The following is a 16,186-nucleotide window of genomic DNA, read 5'->3' on the forward strand; positions in this document are numbered from 1 at the left end:
TGGGTTGGGTGTATATGTTAATAACGATGGTGCGGAAGACGTTGACGAAGGAACGGGTAACAGAGATGACATTGTGAATGATAGTGGCATGGGTTCCAGTGCAAAGGGAACAACATTGACAAAGGGACTGGAGGAATTATCAGAATACGATGAAGTAGCTAAAAAGAGGGTTGTTGATGATGGTGGTTCGGACAAGATGAAGGAAGTAAGGAGAACAGAGACAGTATTTTGGAGGAGCAGATTCTTAAAAATATAAAAACTTGGGACTTCGCATTGGAATCAGGTGCAATTTTATACATTGAAGAAGATGATATTATGTCTATTCTCCAAGCAAAGAATGAAAAAATTGCTCAAAAAAGAAGATTGGCAAAACAGAAAGAGAAAGTAAGGCGCTACAAGCCAAAAAATAAAAATTAAAAAAAGGTGTGTAATAATTTTTAAAATAATTTTGTTCTTGGATGTTAGGGGGTTGATGGGTGATGAAAATTTGAGCATGGTCAAAATCTCAAGAAATAAATTTAAATTGAATATGTTAGGCTTGTTTGAGATTAAGTGACTGGTAGTGACAAAGTTTGATGTAATAAGAATTTGGGGGTGTGATGCTGCGTGATGAGAATATATTGAGTCGGAGTGTGCTTCAAGTGGTTTACTGTTAATTTGGGATGAAATAATGTTTAAAATGAGTCGTTGTTATAAAGGAAGCTTTGGTTGTGTGTTGAAGGGGTATTGCTAAAAATAATTTCAATTATGCTTTCTTTAGTGTATGGAACTCATACAAGAGAAGCGAAATTTACTGTGTGAGAAGAACTGAGTTATATTGCAGGATTATGTCAGTCTCTATGGGAGACTTCAACGAGATTGTACAAGTAGAGGAAAAAAAAGGATGTTTAACAGAGTTTTAATAAGAATTGTATACAAGAAGATATGCAACTGGTGGACTTCCGCTTAGCGATCTTACAATCGGATTGATATAGTTTTAGTAAGATTGGAGTGATTTGAGATATTTTCACTAGCACATAATTAAGAGTACAAAATTAGGAGTACACTATTAGAAGGAGGAGCACCAAAAATAATTGATGATTTTTTTTACGATTTTTTTAACTTTTTTATTTTTTTGCTCTACTTATTGTATCGAGCTCTTTTGTTAAAAAAAAATATATTAATACATGAGTCTTTTAATACTTTACCGAATAAAATGGAGTGGTTTGTAGAGAGAAGTTAGGATCTTAAAATGATTTTTAGTCATTGTGTATGATTTAGTAATTGTGCAGTTATACAATATATCTAATGTGCTGAGATAAAGGTAAACTAAAAGTTACCATATAAATTTTGTGGTTGTTTAATAATTGTGTATAACGAGCTAGCTGCACATTGAGGAATTCGCCATAAGATAAAAGGCATTACAAGATCTTGGATTCGCGTTTTATCTCAATAGCATTTCTTTTTACATAAATATTTGATAATAAAAAAGAATTAACTAAAATTAATTAAAATTAATAAATATTAAATAAAACAAGTTCTAATTATTTTTTTTAATTTTCATAGTATTCTCATTTTTTTAAAAATTCTCCTAAGATTTTATATATACTCGTTAGAAATGATACTTTGGTTGAAACCACCACCTGAAGGGAATTATCTATGGAAGATTGTTGCTACATAAAGTTTCCCTGATTGTATATGATCAAAAAAAAATTCTTTAAAAGATCTAAAAGAAATGGTTGTATATAATTATTTCTTTTTACAATTTCCATTATATATGTTGTAAATAATGGATAATAGATAATAAATAATTGATAAAGAAGTAATTGAAAAATTCACACACCGTTGTCATTTAAAAAGTTCTGTACAAATTAATTTCTTATACATATTCATTTATCTGTTTTTAATCATGATTCAATAATATATATTATAATGAATTAAAATTTTTTAACGAAGTATATATATAAAAAAATTCATTGTACATGGCACAGATATCTACACGGGCTACACACGAATTGCTTAGTAATTGTAAAAATAAAAATCCGGCGCCAATCTTGGTCCTTCGTTGATGCATGTGAGGCCCATATTTTATGATTCAACTTTTTGTGAAAACACATATATTTTTGAATTGGTAACTAATCCATAATAATTGTTGCTCCTTTCTTGTCCTTTGTATACATAGCGGCAAAGAGTATATAAATAAATATATATAAGTAGCAGCTATAATTATTGAGATACGTACTACTCTTGTCTCCCCTCCTTTGTCTATATATATCAACCCTCTTCCTCCCCCATTTCATCAAAAATATCATCACCATCTACACACACACATACATAGCCTCTTCTTCCTTTTATTTATTAGTTTCTATAGTTGATCATCATCTTTTTCGCTTCTTATATATATTATAGATGTTGCCCGCTATGGGAGACAATGTTGTAGTGTCCACTATGGAGCTAGAGAAGTTGCTTAGCATGAAAGGAGGCAAAGGAGAAGCCAGCTATGTCAACAATTCCCAAGCACAGGTACGTACCCTACTCTAATCTATTTTCTTTCATAATTTTCTACCTCACTTGCTAACTCCATCAACATCACCATTGACTACTAGATCTTTAATTTCTCATCACCTACACCAAACAAAAATACGTTTGTTTTTTTCCATCAACTATATCTATCATTTTGATATATTTATTTAGCTTTATTAAAATTTTAAAATGAAAAATATTATGTAGCAAGAAAGTAGTAGTCATATGTTTCTAACTCACCAACTTAAATGAAAAATATGATAATATATGCAGGCCATGCATGCGAAGTCAATGCTTCACCTTCTAAAAGAAACCCTAGACAGAGTTGAAGTAGAAGCATCAAGAGAGATGCCATTTGTGGTGGTGGATTTGGGTTGTTCATGTGGGATCAACACAATAAACGTTGTGGATGTGATGATAAAGCACATTATGAAGCGCTATGAGGGTTTGGGATTGGATCCACCCGAATTCTCAGCTTTCTTCTCAGATCTTCCTAGCAATGACTTCAACACTCTCTTTCAGCTCCTTCCACCCATGCCTAACTATGGAGTCAGCATGGAAGAGTGCCTCGCCGCCAAAAACCACCGTTCTTACTTTGCCGCCGGAGTCCCTGGTTCTTTCTACCGGAGGCTTTTTCCGGCCAGGTCCATCAATGTTTTCCACTCTGCCTTCTCTTTACATTGGTTATCTCAGGTACTCTGTTCTTTATTTTTTCGTTATTTTTCTAATATCTATTACTTCATGTCTAATTTTTGTTGAATTTTTTTATTTTTTATAATAAAATTTAAATATTTAAAGTTCATTCATCTTTAACATGTTTTGTTACTGTGGTTTCTACTTCGTTTTTTTCTGTTTGTTAGTTAATGTATGGTGTATTTAAAGTCATTCTTGTCATTGTTTTGGTGCTCTCCAAAATTAGTAGACAAATTATTTTCTCCAAAAATGATACGACAAATTAATTAGATGTTCAAACTTCTTTTAATTTGAAATACCCTTTAAAGAAAGTTTAAGATAATCACTTTTATTAAAATTTAGCCAACAATTAACCAGCAAAAAAAAGTAAGTAATTTTATATTATTAGATATAATCTCGTACCATTAAAAATACTAATAATAACTAATTGATAGATATAAATCACAAAATTTATTGATTTCTAGCACTCTTCATATCTTTATTCTAGACTAACAATATAGCACTTATTAGAATATATTAACATTCATTAGAATTATTTAACATATCTATATATTTATTATAAGATATTATATTTTTATTATTTTAATTTTTTTAATATCTGTATATACTTTTATATATTATTCGGGCCATTCAATAATACAGAATACTTTGAATATAAATAGTTAATTAGTAACTGAAATTGAATATCAAGGAATTGAAGCATTCTTCATCTCTCCTTTTTGTGATGACTTTTCTAAAGAAAACTCTTCACCTGTGAGTCAATGCAGTAATTTGATTTCTACGACATAATTAATATGAATAGTTTGCCACTTCCCGAGGATAATATAATGGGAACCCGTTACATGCGTAAAGAATTTATTTTGAAGGACAAGTCCTAAATTATGGTCAAATTTAAAGTATAGTTGATGCAACAGCACCATAGGGTCACAACAGTAGATTTGAAAATATGACCTTATTTTCAGGGACATCGTGAGTAGTGACGTATATTTGGATTGGTTCTCAATTCATGCATATAATAGCAACAATAATGCAAGAACATAATATAATGTTTCTTTAACTCCAGTCTCAAACTTATATATATCTCTATCTATCTTGAGGCCGGCTTGATTTGATTACCAAAAGAGACACATAATACTGATTATTAGTAGTAATGTGCTGACAAAGGCGGCTCCATTTAAATTAATTAGAGAAATTTTTTATATATTTTGACCACGGTTGATTTGGTTGGCCATATGTTCTCGTTAATATTTTGTCTTAATAATATTATAAGATGAGCATAATTTATTATTTTTAATTAGTAATTAATCTATAATATTTAAAAATATTGATTAAAAATATGATACTAAAATATTAAAATAAAAATATTAGACTATTGACTAAAAGAATTAGTTAATATAAATTAAAATTGTTGAATCTGAAATTTTTTTGAGATATTTTTTTTTAAATATACAAGTATATACATATTTATTCAGATATATTGTATGTTCAAAAATATGTGTACGTTTTTTATATGTTAAAATGTTGGTGTAGTTTAAACAAAATAATATTTGTATTTTTACGTGTTGAAAATTATGTGTATTTTGAGCTCAAAATTAAATGGATTCTTTTAAATACTTTATTTTAAAATATATGTGTACATATAAATTGTATAAATATGTGTATCTTGTTTTTAAATAATATATATTTGTGTATTTGTATTAAAAATATTTATATGTTTAGTTTAACTATATGTTGACAAAAAATTTTCACCATGTAACAAAGTTTTATGATAAAAAAATACATTATTTTTTCTGTACATCTTTTTTCTCTGTACACTTTTTTTATTTTTTAAAATTTATCAATTATTTTTAATATTATATAAAAAATTTTATAAAAATTGATAGATATATACAACCTTTTTAGTAACTTATTAAGTTATTATATATAAATAAAGTAATTATATTAGGTGTATACTAAAAATTAGCTATTCTAAAATATATATTTAAATATAAAATAAATATTAAAATAAATTAAAAATATTAAAAAATATATTATTTTTATTGATAATTAACTAATAATTTTTAAAATATAAACTAAAAATTATAGTAAAAAACAATAAATTATACTATTGTTGAGGGTTTTGTCGTATATAAATATGTAAGATTGATTTAGTGGTGAAATGATATTTTGAATTTGGTGGTGGTTTGGTGAACGATGCATGCAGGTGCCAGAAGCAGTAACGGAGAAGAGGTCAAGTGCATACAACAAAGGGAGAGTGTTCATCCATGGAGCCAATGAGATAACAGCCATTGCATACAAGAAACAGTTCCAAACAGACTTGGCAGCGTTCCTGAGGTCAAGATCTGTGGAGATGAAGAGAGGTGGGTCCATGTTCTTGGTTTGCTTGGGCAGAACATCTCTGGACCCCACCGACCAGGGTGGTGCTGGTCTCCTCTTTGGGACCCACTTTCAGGATGCTTGGGATGATCTTGTCCTTCAGGTAATTATTCTCTGTTCTACTCCTACACTACATTTTTATGCCTCGCTCTCTATGCAACAGTGTGTTGCACTTCCACACTACTTATTAGAGCATGTTTTTCTCATTGCCAAACCCAAAACAATTTATAAAGGCTTCGTTAATCATGTGTTTATTTAGGTGTATTTCTGAGTTGTTTAATTTAGTGTAGGTAGATTCTAATGAATTAAAATAGCTACTGCATATAACAAATGTGACTCAAAATAAATATATAATTCGTGATATAGATTAATTTGAATCATATGAATACTAATTTTATTCACGTATATAATTAGAATTGAAATGATGTGAACTTCAATTAATTTAACTCTAAAAACTAATTTATAGAATTAAAAAATATTTTATATTTATAAATCATCTAAACATCTTATCTTTAAAAGATATGAGATGCCATATATAAAACTATTTTAATTTATTTAACTTACAAAACACTCACATGTCTAGTCACTGACAAAACTATATAAGTTTTAACCGAAAGAAAAAGTATACAATAAGCTAATTCATAAGATCATTAGAAGAGAAAAAAAAAACGTTAGATATTGTGAAAAATCATTTAGAATAAAGTCACTAAAATTAGTCAATCAAATAGTATACGTCCGATGTTAGAGGTTTAATCTAAAAATTTATTATTTTATTTTATTAAAACCTTTCATTTTTAAATGTTTTTCCAACAAATATATTAATAATCTTTGAGAAACATTGAATATTCTTTCTCGAAATAGTAAATTTTGAATAATTTTATATTAAAAAAGACTTTGAAATATTTAATCATTTAATTAGAACTTCTTATACTAAACATTCTATTAAGTGTTTTTAGAAATAGAACACTGAACACCTGCTTAACAATAATGACTAAAATAATGATCAAGAATTATACTGTAGGTGATACAAAAACTTATCTTATTGTCATCATTAAAATAAGTTGATCTCATATGTCTGTTGCCCACCCTCAATTTCATCATCATGCCGGGCAAAAATAATAAATAATAATTAAGTGTTGGCTGCTGGCTAAGTTCCATGATATTGACAAACGATTAGGTTTTGGATGTTTAGAACACATGTAATCATCATCTATCATCATATCATCAAGATAGACAAGTTGGATATATATGTTTGTAGTTTTTTAACATCTATTTTAAATAAGTTATGCTACGTGTATACTAAAATGAGTCACCAGTATAAAATATATATTGGAATATAAATATACATTAAAAATAAATTAAATCACACGTATATTTATACACAAATATATTAGTGGCTGATTTTAATAACTGATTTTTGTGTACAAATAACATTTATAATTTTAAAATATCTGTCGAATTGAAAATTTGATTAACAAAGCTTTGATTATTATTTATTTCTTTTGCACGGTTAATGATAATAAAATTGTTCCAAAACTAAAGTTAGAACTTAGAACTTAGAATTACCTCTCATATTAGTAGAAACACGAATTTATAAAATCGAAACACAAAGTTACTATGGATTTTCTTGTTTTAGGTTGACATTTTCAAATAGGTGAAAGTGTACGTACAAAAAATTTTAATGCTCAAGTAAGTAAGATACTAAGATCTAAGAGATATAAGAATTAAGAGTAAATAACATATCTTAGACATGTACTAATCTTTTATTTATAGCATTTAAAAAAATTAATTAAAAAAGAATCCATACTAATATATTGATTTTAGAGTAGAGGACCCACATTTCTATTGGATACATTAAATTTTTTCTATCTATTTATATCGATCTAATAATGATTTTAGAGTAGAGGACCCACAATCACTAATAACAAATACTAATGCACGCACCAATTACTTACTTGAACTTGTACCGTAACATGTTAATCAAGATAGTACGGAATGTAATGAGACCCTTATACTTAAACCTTTGTCCTAGCATACGCACATAGTACTAATTTAACTTAAAGGATAATAATTCATGTACTTTTTTGGCCCACAATAAGAATAGGACGACCCTGAATTTCTGTAGCTAGTGATGAACTTAATTATGTAAATCGAGCATCCGCGATGACAAAGTGTTTTTTTTTTTCAAACCTCAAAAAGGACCATTTATTTACTAACTCGGTTGTTTTGGGTTAACACAACCTCTCTTTACATTATTAAAACCAATCTCGACTAACAAATATTTTTGAACTGCACTTTATATTAATTAATTATCTTTGATTTTATTCTTTAAAAAATATAAAATTAATAGATATTAATTACAATTATTTAAAATTTATTGGTTAGGAATTGTTTATCTATACTTTTTCAATTACAACCAGTGACGATTAATAATTGAGTTGCATGATGTGAAGAATAATATTTCCCACTAGGTTTCAGAATGGTCAATTGTTGGCTACTTGCCCTTCACGCTTTTAATTTACAACCAATAATAATAATAATAATAAGGAGCATTTTATTATACAAATTAAAGTTATATAGAGAGTATAAATTTTTTTTATAGTTATTTTTGTTTATTTTATTGTTATTCAAAATGTGGATCCTAGCTTTTTTAATCTCTCTTTCATCCTATAAAAAAAAATCTGTAAACTTATATCTTTACTGTTGGGAATAAGACACAATTCCCCCTTGAGAAAACACCTTTGACAGAGAAATAAAATAGACACAATCACAACACAAGAATTTAACGTGGAAACTCCAATTACCGGAGAAAAAACCACGGCCGTTGTCAAATGACAACCAGAGAATATCACTATGTGAAAATTGTTACAACACATAGACTTCTTTCTCTCACCGGCACCCCAGTACACCCACACTCTTTCAAAGCAAATATCTAACTACACCTCACAACACTCTCTAATCAAAGAGTACAGAGGAAAAGAAAAATCAGATACAAGCTTAAAGTGTTTCTGACTGGTGCAAAAACAAATGGAGAACTTAGCCTCATATTTATAGCCTAGGCCACCCACTCCATTTGCTATCCTAAGCAATGTGGGACTAATTCAACCAAATCCTAACAATCTCCACCTTGATTGAAATAGTCACACATCTTCAGCTTCCATTGTCAACACCGACAATTCTTTGCTGCCATTGTCTATACCGACAATCATAGTTCAGAGAACTATCATACTCCACCATGAAAGTATACTCACTTGGAATTAGACCACTCCAAGCATTTCGCCTTGGTACAGATCGAAACCTTGCTGAAAATTCATGGTGCAACTTCCAAATTGGCTTTTCCTGGAAGTTCTTCAGCCATCGACCTAACTCCGCCACACACCTTGCATCTCAACGCCAACCAATGCCCGTGTGCAATTGTGGACCTGATTGCCACAACTCATCCTTATCCATGGCAGTGCGGTAATACCATGAGGATACTTCTTGTCTTCTAGAGAACATCATCTTCTCTCATAGAGAGAGCAACCAGAGATCTTCTCCTTCAACGCCTTGTGCAAACCTGATTGTATCAACACATCCTTGACTTGTACTTGCCACAAGCCAAAATTGATTCTTCCATCAAATTTCTCTATTTCAAGCTTCACAGCACTTGAATATCCTGACATTGTTGCAACCGTATACTGGAATATTATAACTCAACTGTAGACCGTGCACTAGGAAGGGTCCCCAGGAAAGAGAGGTGGGTCACAATGGACACACTTAAATACCAAGTCTTTCCTTAGCCAGAACCTTTTCCAAACTGCACTCTCACAGAGTCACACTGCCTTCCAGCAACAACAACAGCAACCAAAGAGATTAGACTAGGCTGCAACCACAGAGCATACTAAGAATAAATCCCACCGAACCGAAGCTCTGATACCACTTGTTGGGAATAAGACACAATTCCCCCTTGAGAAAACACCTTTGACAGAGAAATAAAATAGACACAATCACAACACAAGAATTTAACGTGGAAACTCCAATTACCGGAGAAAAAACCACGGCCGTTGTCAAATGACAACCAGAGAATATCACTATGTGAAAATTGTTACAACACATAGACTTCTTTCTCTCACCGGCACCCCAGTACACCCACACTCTTTCAAAGCAAATATCTAACTACACCTCACAACACTCTCTAATCAAAGAGTACAGAGGAAAAGAAAAATCAGATACAAGCTTAAAGTGTTTCTGACTGGTGCAAAAACAAATGGAGAACTTAGCCTCATATTTATAGCCTAGGCCACCCACTCCATTTGCTATCCTAAGCAATGTGGGACTAATTCAACCAAATCCTAACATTTACCATATAATTCACCTCATAATAAAAGCAAATGATGATATGTGGATTGAAATAATAGTATGGACAGTGATTTTGATTGTTGATGAGCACCACATGCAGGGGTTAATTAGCAGTGAGAAACGTGACAGTTTCAACATTCCAGTTTATGCACCAAGCCTACAAGACTTCAAGGAGGTGGTTGAAGGCGACGGGTCATTCGCCATCCACAAGCTGGAGGTTTTCAAAGGAGGAAGCCCTCTTGTGGTTGACCAACCGGACAACGCCAGCCAAGTCGGAAAGGCCCTGGCCAACACCTGCCGGAGTGTCTCCGGCGTCCTTGTTGACGCCCACATCGGAGAAGACCTTAGCCACGAGCTCTTTCTTAGAGTGGAGCACAGAGCTACCTGCCATGGCAAAGACTTGTTAGAACAACTTCAGTTCTATCACATAGTTGCATCCCTTTCTTTTGTTCAATCATAATTTACAATTCACTTAGAAGAAAAAGGGGGCAAAATGTTATGTGTATTTATTTTGTATTATATACTAATTAAGTTTCCATATATGTTTCTTTACTATTAAAGTACTGTTGAACTCCCTTTTACGTGGATTATGTATCCCAGCGAATGATATTAGCCTATGAAATAGAAATAAATACATTTAAAAAATGTGCTGTTCACTTGTTTCCCGTTCAAGAAAAGAGAGACGACCCTTTGTTTGATTGTCAGAAATTATAATAGATTATTTTAAAATTTTATTAGATTAAAACCAAATTATAAAAAAGATAAATATAAAAAATATTTGATAACTCGGTCAAATTGTATATTTTAAAAATTTAATGAGTAGATTACTCATGAATTAAAGTTAAAACTTAAGAATTAATAAAAAAATTAATTCCCTAACATTCCTCATTTAAAACTTGAGAGTATTGCTAAACATTTTCCAATGTTAAGAACTTGTATCTTCTATAATTGAGTAAGGACTTTGCTTTGTAAAGTTCATGCAATAATACCACCATGCATCCAACTCTTTTACGAACCAGCACCAAAGGATAAAGCAACATGTATTAAGAAAACCTTTAAATGACAGATACAACATACACATCTCAGAACAGTTCCTCTCTAGTTGCTTGTAACTGAAAGATTATATTCCTACAGCAATAACTAGTGAAGTGATAATGCTACAAAGATGAAAACTATGGTTGAAAATACATCTCTATTATTAGGGTGATGCGGGGACTGGTTCAGAACCAGAAACATGGGAAGCAGCATCTTCTTTTGATATGGAAACATAGTTCAGGGGAGCAGATTGTCTATCCCTTTTCCCATCTTTTGATGTAGACTTGCTTCCATTCTGATGGGCATTCAGAGAGAGTCGTCGGTTAGGAGTGCCGTTAGCTCCTCCGTTAGCACGAGGGCCAACTACCTTCTTGCTGCCAACCGGCCGAGCAGGGCTGGGTTTTGTGCCAAAAGGAGAATCCTGTTCTGTGTTTTGCTGTTCATGATACTTCTTTTGGTCCTACAACATGTCAAGGTATGGGTGGTCAAATACTCATTCCATTTGTGTTACTAGTTACTAACCAACTTTTTGGGAGAGCTAAAAGTTCATAATTCAACAAATATAATGGTGACAGAAATAGGGAAATCTGATAGTTTACTTTGACCAAATGACTAATCAATTATCTCACTAGAAAAACTTACCCTCATCCTTCGTTTTTCCTCTTCCCTTTCATGCCTGAGCATGGCGTATTCATCTAACATAGCAAGAAGAGGAACACCGTCGTATGCGAATGACATGTCATGAACTTCTTCCCATGCTCGAGTTCTAGCAACCAATGTGTCAACCAAAGCTGCATGTTTTCGTGTAAAGAACCAAACTTAATTATTCTGGGTTCATGTATGCCAAGAAACAAGTGAAGTATCACTCACCAAACAAATAGGAGTTAAATGCAATACACTCAGTTGTAAATAGAAAGAGTTCTGTGTTTGATTGCATTCATTTCTACCAACCAACAATAACAGCAATCCATGTAAGACTTGTATACTATAAAATAAGTCAAAAGAATTTATAGTTATAATAAAAATATTAATGTATTCTTCCAGAGTGATGATATTGCTACTACTTTTGATAATGATACTCCACATATTATGTTTTTTGCATTGTATATTTGCATGAATTTGTTAAAAAAATAAAGGAGTGACATTATTGAAATAGGAGTGACAATATTCATTCCCAATTTTCAATAAAAAAACAGTATCACAGAATTTCATCTAGACCAAGTTATCTTATTGTTTCTGATCATACAAAGCCCACATTACATATTTAATTGAAGGAAAACTTGAAGTTACTTCAATAATGTAGCACATTCTTTATTACTATTAGTGTAAGGGTTTCTATGCTGATGATGCATAAAATTACGAATAATTTCTGATGGATGTTAAGTCTTGACCTACAAATACCTGGAATTTTGTTGACTAGTATCCTAGCTTTCTCTGCACGTTTCAGGTTTAAGTGTGCACCTCTGCTTGCATTATACCTGTTATCATCCTGCTTCGCAATGCAGTGTTAGAATCATATGGGTAAAATAACAAATTAACAATCCATATAAAGAACATTGTCTGGTACTCTAGTTTTCTACGTGGCAACAGAACAAGGCATATTGCTACATCATAGCATATGAACTATGAATGATATGATACCAAATATTAATTAATAATAATGAAAATGAAAACATAACATCAAAGATATACAGTTCTACAATAGTCATTAGTGACGATAAATTGGTTAGCACAAAAACATTATGGTTGATTACTCGCTTATATTAGGCAAAACAAAACTCATTAAAAAATACAAGGGAATATGCAAGTCAAACTATCAAAGTATTCTTGAAAAAGAATCACATGATAGAGAGATGACAGTATGTAATTTCCAAGAGACAACATTGAAGTTTCATTTTATCCTTTTTGATGCATGAATTGACGTCAAAGCTGTTAATCTAATAACATTAGCATGTCTTATAATGTAATTTCTGTGTTATAGTGATATTTGTCAGTATTATAGCTTTATGCTAATGATATATTATTAGCTGGAATTCTCACCAAATGATGCTAGTTTCAAGAATTTCAGTTTAAATTAGTAATTTAGTACTGAGAAAAAATAGTGCAACATCAACCAGAGAGAGACAGATAAAGCAACAAAAAGGTTCTTATTCGTACCCGATTATAGTCTTCAAGCCAGCTCTCTTCCTCACATGCTGACATCCACTTCTCAACCTTGTCCAATATTTCTTTTCGGCTTAAAGCTTCTTCTTTCGCCTTTGCTATTTGATTGTCCATGTCAGCCAGCAATTCAGTTGGTTCGATGTTTCCAGAATCAATCAGCGACATAATCTTCTCTCGAGCAGCTTCTGGCTCTATTTCAATATGAGCACGGGCAAATATCTCTTCAAGTTCTGCTTGCTTCTTGAAAGCAATTTCTTTCATCCTGCTGGCTTTCAGCTGATCGAGCCTCTCTACTTCCACTTCAGCCTTAAAAACAAAACAATAAACAATCAGAAACCATAACATTTGGAGCCCGAATCCATAGCTTTCAGGTGGTCATCAATACCTGCTCAATCAGATCCAAAGCAAGAGCACCAGGAACAGTGACTTCATCCACAGAAGTTGACATATTGCAGGTAACATGGTCAAATAGACTTCTCTCCTCCGGAGGAGTATCCATTAGATTCCACAGATCAACCAACTGGGAAGCCAATTCTTGGAGCTGCAAGGGTGAATATATAGATCACAAAAAGAGTAACGAAGATTGAACACACCGCTTTTCCTTGTAAACATGAATGAAAATCCTGTATAACTAGCAGCCATATAAGTAACAAACACCAGTACATTAAATAAAGTATCACAAAACTAACATACGGCATTATAAACTCATTACCTTGTGTAGCCTTTTCTGTTTTTCTTCATTCAGTGTTGATACTGTATTAGCCAACCGAGCTAGTGTGCCGTTGCTTATGCTTTTGGAGTTAACACTGGTAGAATCATCTAAGCTCGGATGAACCTCAGTCACAGTACTCAAGAAATCCATACCAAGGACCGAACAAAGATCATGCACAGTACTCACAAATTCGTGAACCTTGTGCAACCTCTCACTCTGCAAGGGAAAGCAACCAATTCTCAACCTGTTTGTAAGTGAATAATTGAATTTCTCAAATGTATAACCGTTATATACCTTTTCCTTTTGAAGTTCTTGTAGTTGGGATTGAAATTCATCTAATTTCTTCAAGGACAGATTAGACTCATCAACTGCGGGCGGTCCTGTCTGATCACTAGGGCTCAAGTCGCCAGCAATCTCTCCACATATCTTTTCAATCTGCGACTGCACATCCGAAAACTCCTTTACTCTTTCATCCTTTTGTTGCCATAACTTTTCAAGTATTGGTGCTATAGCTGCAAGCTGTTCCTTGATAGTGCCCGAAGTTTTTTCCGGCTGGGGGCCAAAAAATACACATGGGAAATCAGTTTACCACTTTAATATCTAAAAACATATAAAACAATTCTATTTGCAGTTTCTATTGATGCCAATATAAATGCATATTTAAGTAGTTACTAACCATTCCAGCAAAGCCCTTCTCTCCAAGAGCCGATAGAAGATTACAAAGCTCAATCTTAGCATCAGATAAAGATTGAAGAAGGCGTGCCCTTGACTTAGCAGCCTGTTCAACCTTTCTCTTGTACACATCCAAGCACTCTTGCTCTATTTGAAGAAGCATCTTGTCTCGCTCCTCATCGCTCTCTCCAACTTCATCCCATATTTCCTGCAGCAAAAGAAAATAATCTCAAATAACACATAGACCATGCACAACGGCTGTCACACGAATGATAGCTTTAATAAAGTTACCTGCAGCTTATTTAACAAGGAACCACAGGTGTCTTCTCCAAGAAGAGGATTTTGTGAATCTGTCACTGCCATTGAAGTTCCAGCACACCCTAGTCTGCACAGAACAGAAAAAATAAATCAATAAACAAATAAAGAGAAACATATGGAATTTCTTTCCTCTTCCCTCAAACATAAGAAATTCAAATATCTCTTTATTTAATTAAAAAAAAAAAAAAAACTTGATATGCCAAAATGTCCAATTTATATATGTAGATATGTGTTGCTGTCGAATTCAATGAACTACATATGCTAAGATCTCTTGGCAGATGTAGCAACTATGCACATCATTTAGCATTGAATCATAATATATAATGTAATACCGAACTAAACACAATGCAGAAATAATCACAACAAAAGAACAAACAGAACGGGACAGGAATGAGCAAGCAAAACCTATTTTCTCAACCTTAAAAATTAAAATGCTTTTGACTCATTAAAGCTATTTTCTCCAGTGACGGAAGAAAAATTGAAAGAATAAAATATAAGAAAAAAGAGATAGTTAGTCTCAGAATGGAAAGAGAAACGAGAAGGATCATATTCAACAAAGTATAGTAGAAGCGGAAGCATCAAATTCATCCTAAGAACTAAAATCAACAAGACACTTTTGACTCACAATAACTACAAAGAACCAAGCACAACAACATTTTGCAAGTAAAAAAAAAAATCCTGAACATGAAGCTACAGTGAAATTCCACTGAAAACACAATCAATAACAAAATCGATAACAGCAATAACAGTAAAATAATGTTGCAAAGGCAGAATGCATAGAAAACTTGCAATGAGAAAGTGATAGAAAGGGAAACAAGTGGTATTAGTAAATAGATCAGGAGCAAGAAGTGGAACACATTGTGAGAGAAGAAAAAGAAGAAGAATGAGGTGAAGGCGGTGGAAGCTGAAAGAGTTGTGTTGGTTTGCTTACCCAGTTGGATCGTCGCTTTGAGAGTTTCTTTGGTTTTCAGATCTAAGCAGTACACTCTTGTCACAGACACGGACACAGTGCGTGGATTATGCGAGAGAAAGAGAGAGAAGAGAGAGAATGGGAGTGTGTTTTGATTGTCCGAGTTAGTATATTGGGCGGGGTTGTAGAAGGTAATTACGAATATGCCACTGTGTCTGTCACCTCACCTACGCTACACGCTCTTTAAATCATGGTCGCTCCTTGTTGACTTATACGGAAACAACATTTTCCCTATTGACTTAGTGTCGTTATTATTCATCATTCAACAATAATCGCTATATGGATTCGAAATTGAATTCACACTTCTTGATTTTGAATATTACACTTTAAGATTACGTTGTGAAAACTAAATATTTTTTTTTATACAAAATTAGAAATCATAAAATAAAGAGAAATTTTAGTTGGTC

General features: G+C 32.3%; 2 protein-coding genes across 2 annotated transcripts; one reads left to right on the forward strand and one right to left on the reverse strand.

Annotated features, from left to right (window-relative positions):
• The first annotated feature begins 2,219 nt into the window (after positions 1-2,219).
• LOC112720225 (indole-3-acetate O-methyltransferase 1) lies at positions 2,220-10,513 on the forward strand. Its single transcript, XM_025771087.3, has 4 exons — positions 2,220-2,502; positions 2,776-3,195; positions 5,399-5,674; positions 10,010-10,513. The coding sequence occupies exons 1-4, from the start codon at positions 2,389-2,391 to the stop codon at positions 10,367-10,369; spliced, it is 1,170 nt and encodes a 389-aa protein (XP_025626872.1). The 5' UTR covers positions 2,220-2,388; the 3' UTR covers positions 10,370-10,513.
• Positions 10,514-10,935: 422 nt separating this feature from the next.
• On the reverse strand, positions 10,936-15,936 carry LOC112720227 (65-kDa microtubule-associated protein 1). The gene is made up of 10 exons (XM_025771088.3): positions 15,741-15,936; positions 14,783-14,876; positions 14,496-14,699; positions 14,114-14,371; positions 13,820-14,035; positions 13,493-13,648; positions 13,102-13,413; positions 12,346-12,433; positions 11,587-11,735; positions 10,936-11,404 (listed from the first exon to the last, which is right to left on the reverse strand). Exons 2-10 carry the CDS (start codon positions 14,852-14,854, stop codon positions 11,108-11,110), a joined length of 1,752 nt encoding a protein of 583 aa, XP_025626873.1. The 5' UTR covers positions 14,855-14,876; positions 15,741-15,936; the 3' UTR covers positions 10,936-11,107.
• Positions 15,937-16,186: the final 250 nt, after the last annotated feature.

The sequence above is a fragment of the Arachis hypogaea genome, chromosome 11, assembly GCF_003086295.3.
Source record: "Arachis hypogaea cultivar Tifrunner chromosome 11, arahy.Tifrunner.gnm2.J5K5, whole genome shotgun sequence".
In the NCBI taxonomy this organism is placed as follows: domain Eukaryota; kingdom Viridiplantae; phylum Streptophyta; class Magnoliopsida; order Fabales; family Fabaceae; genus Arachis; species Arachis hypogaea.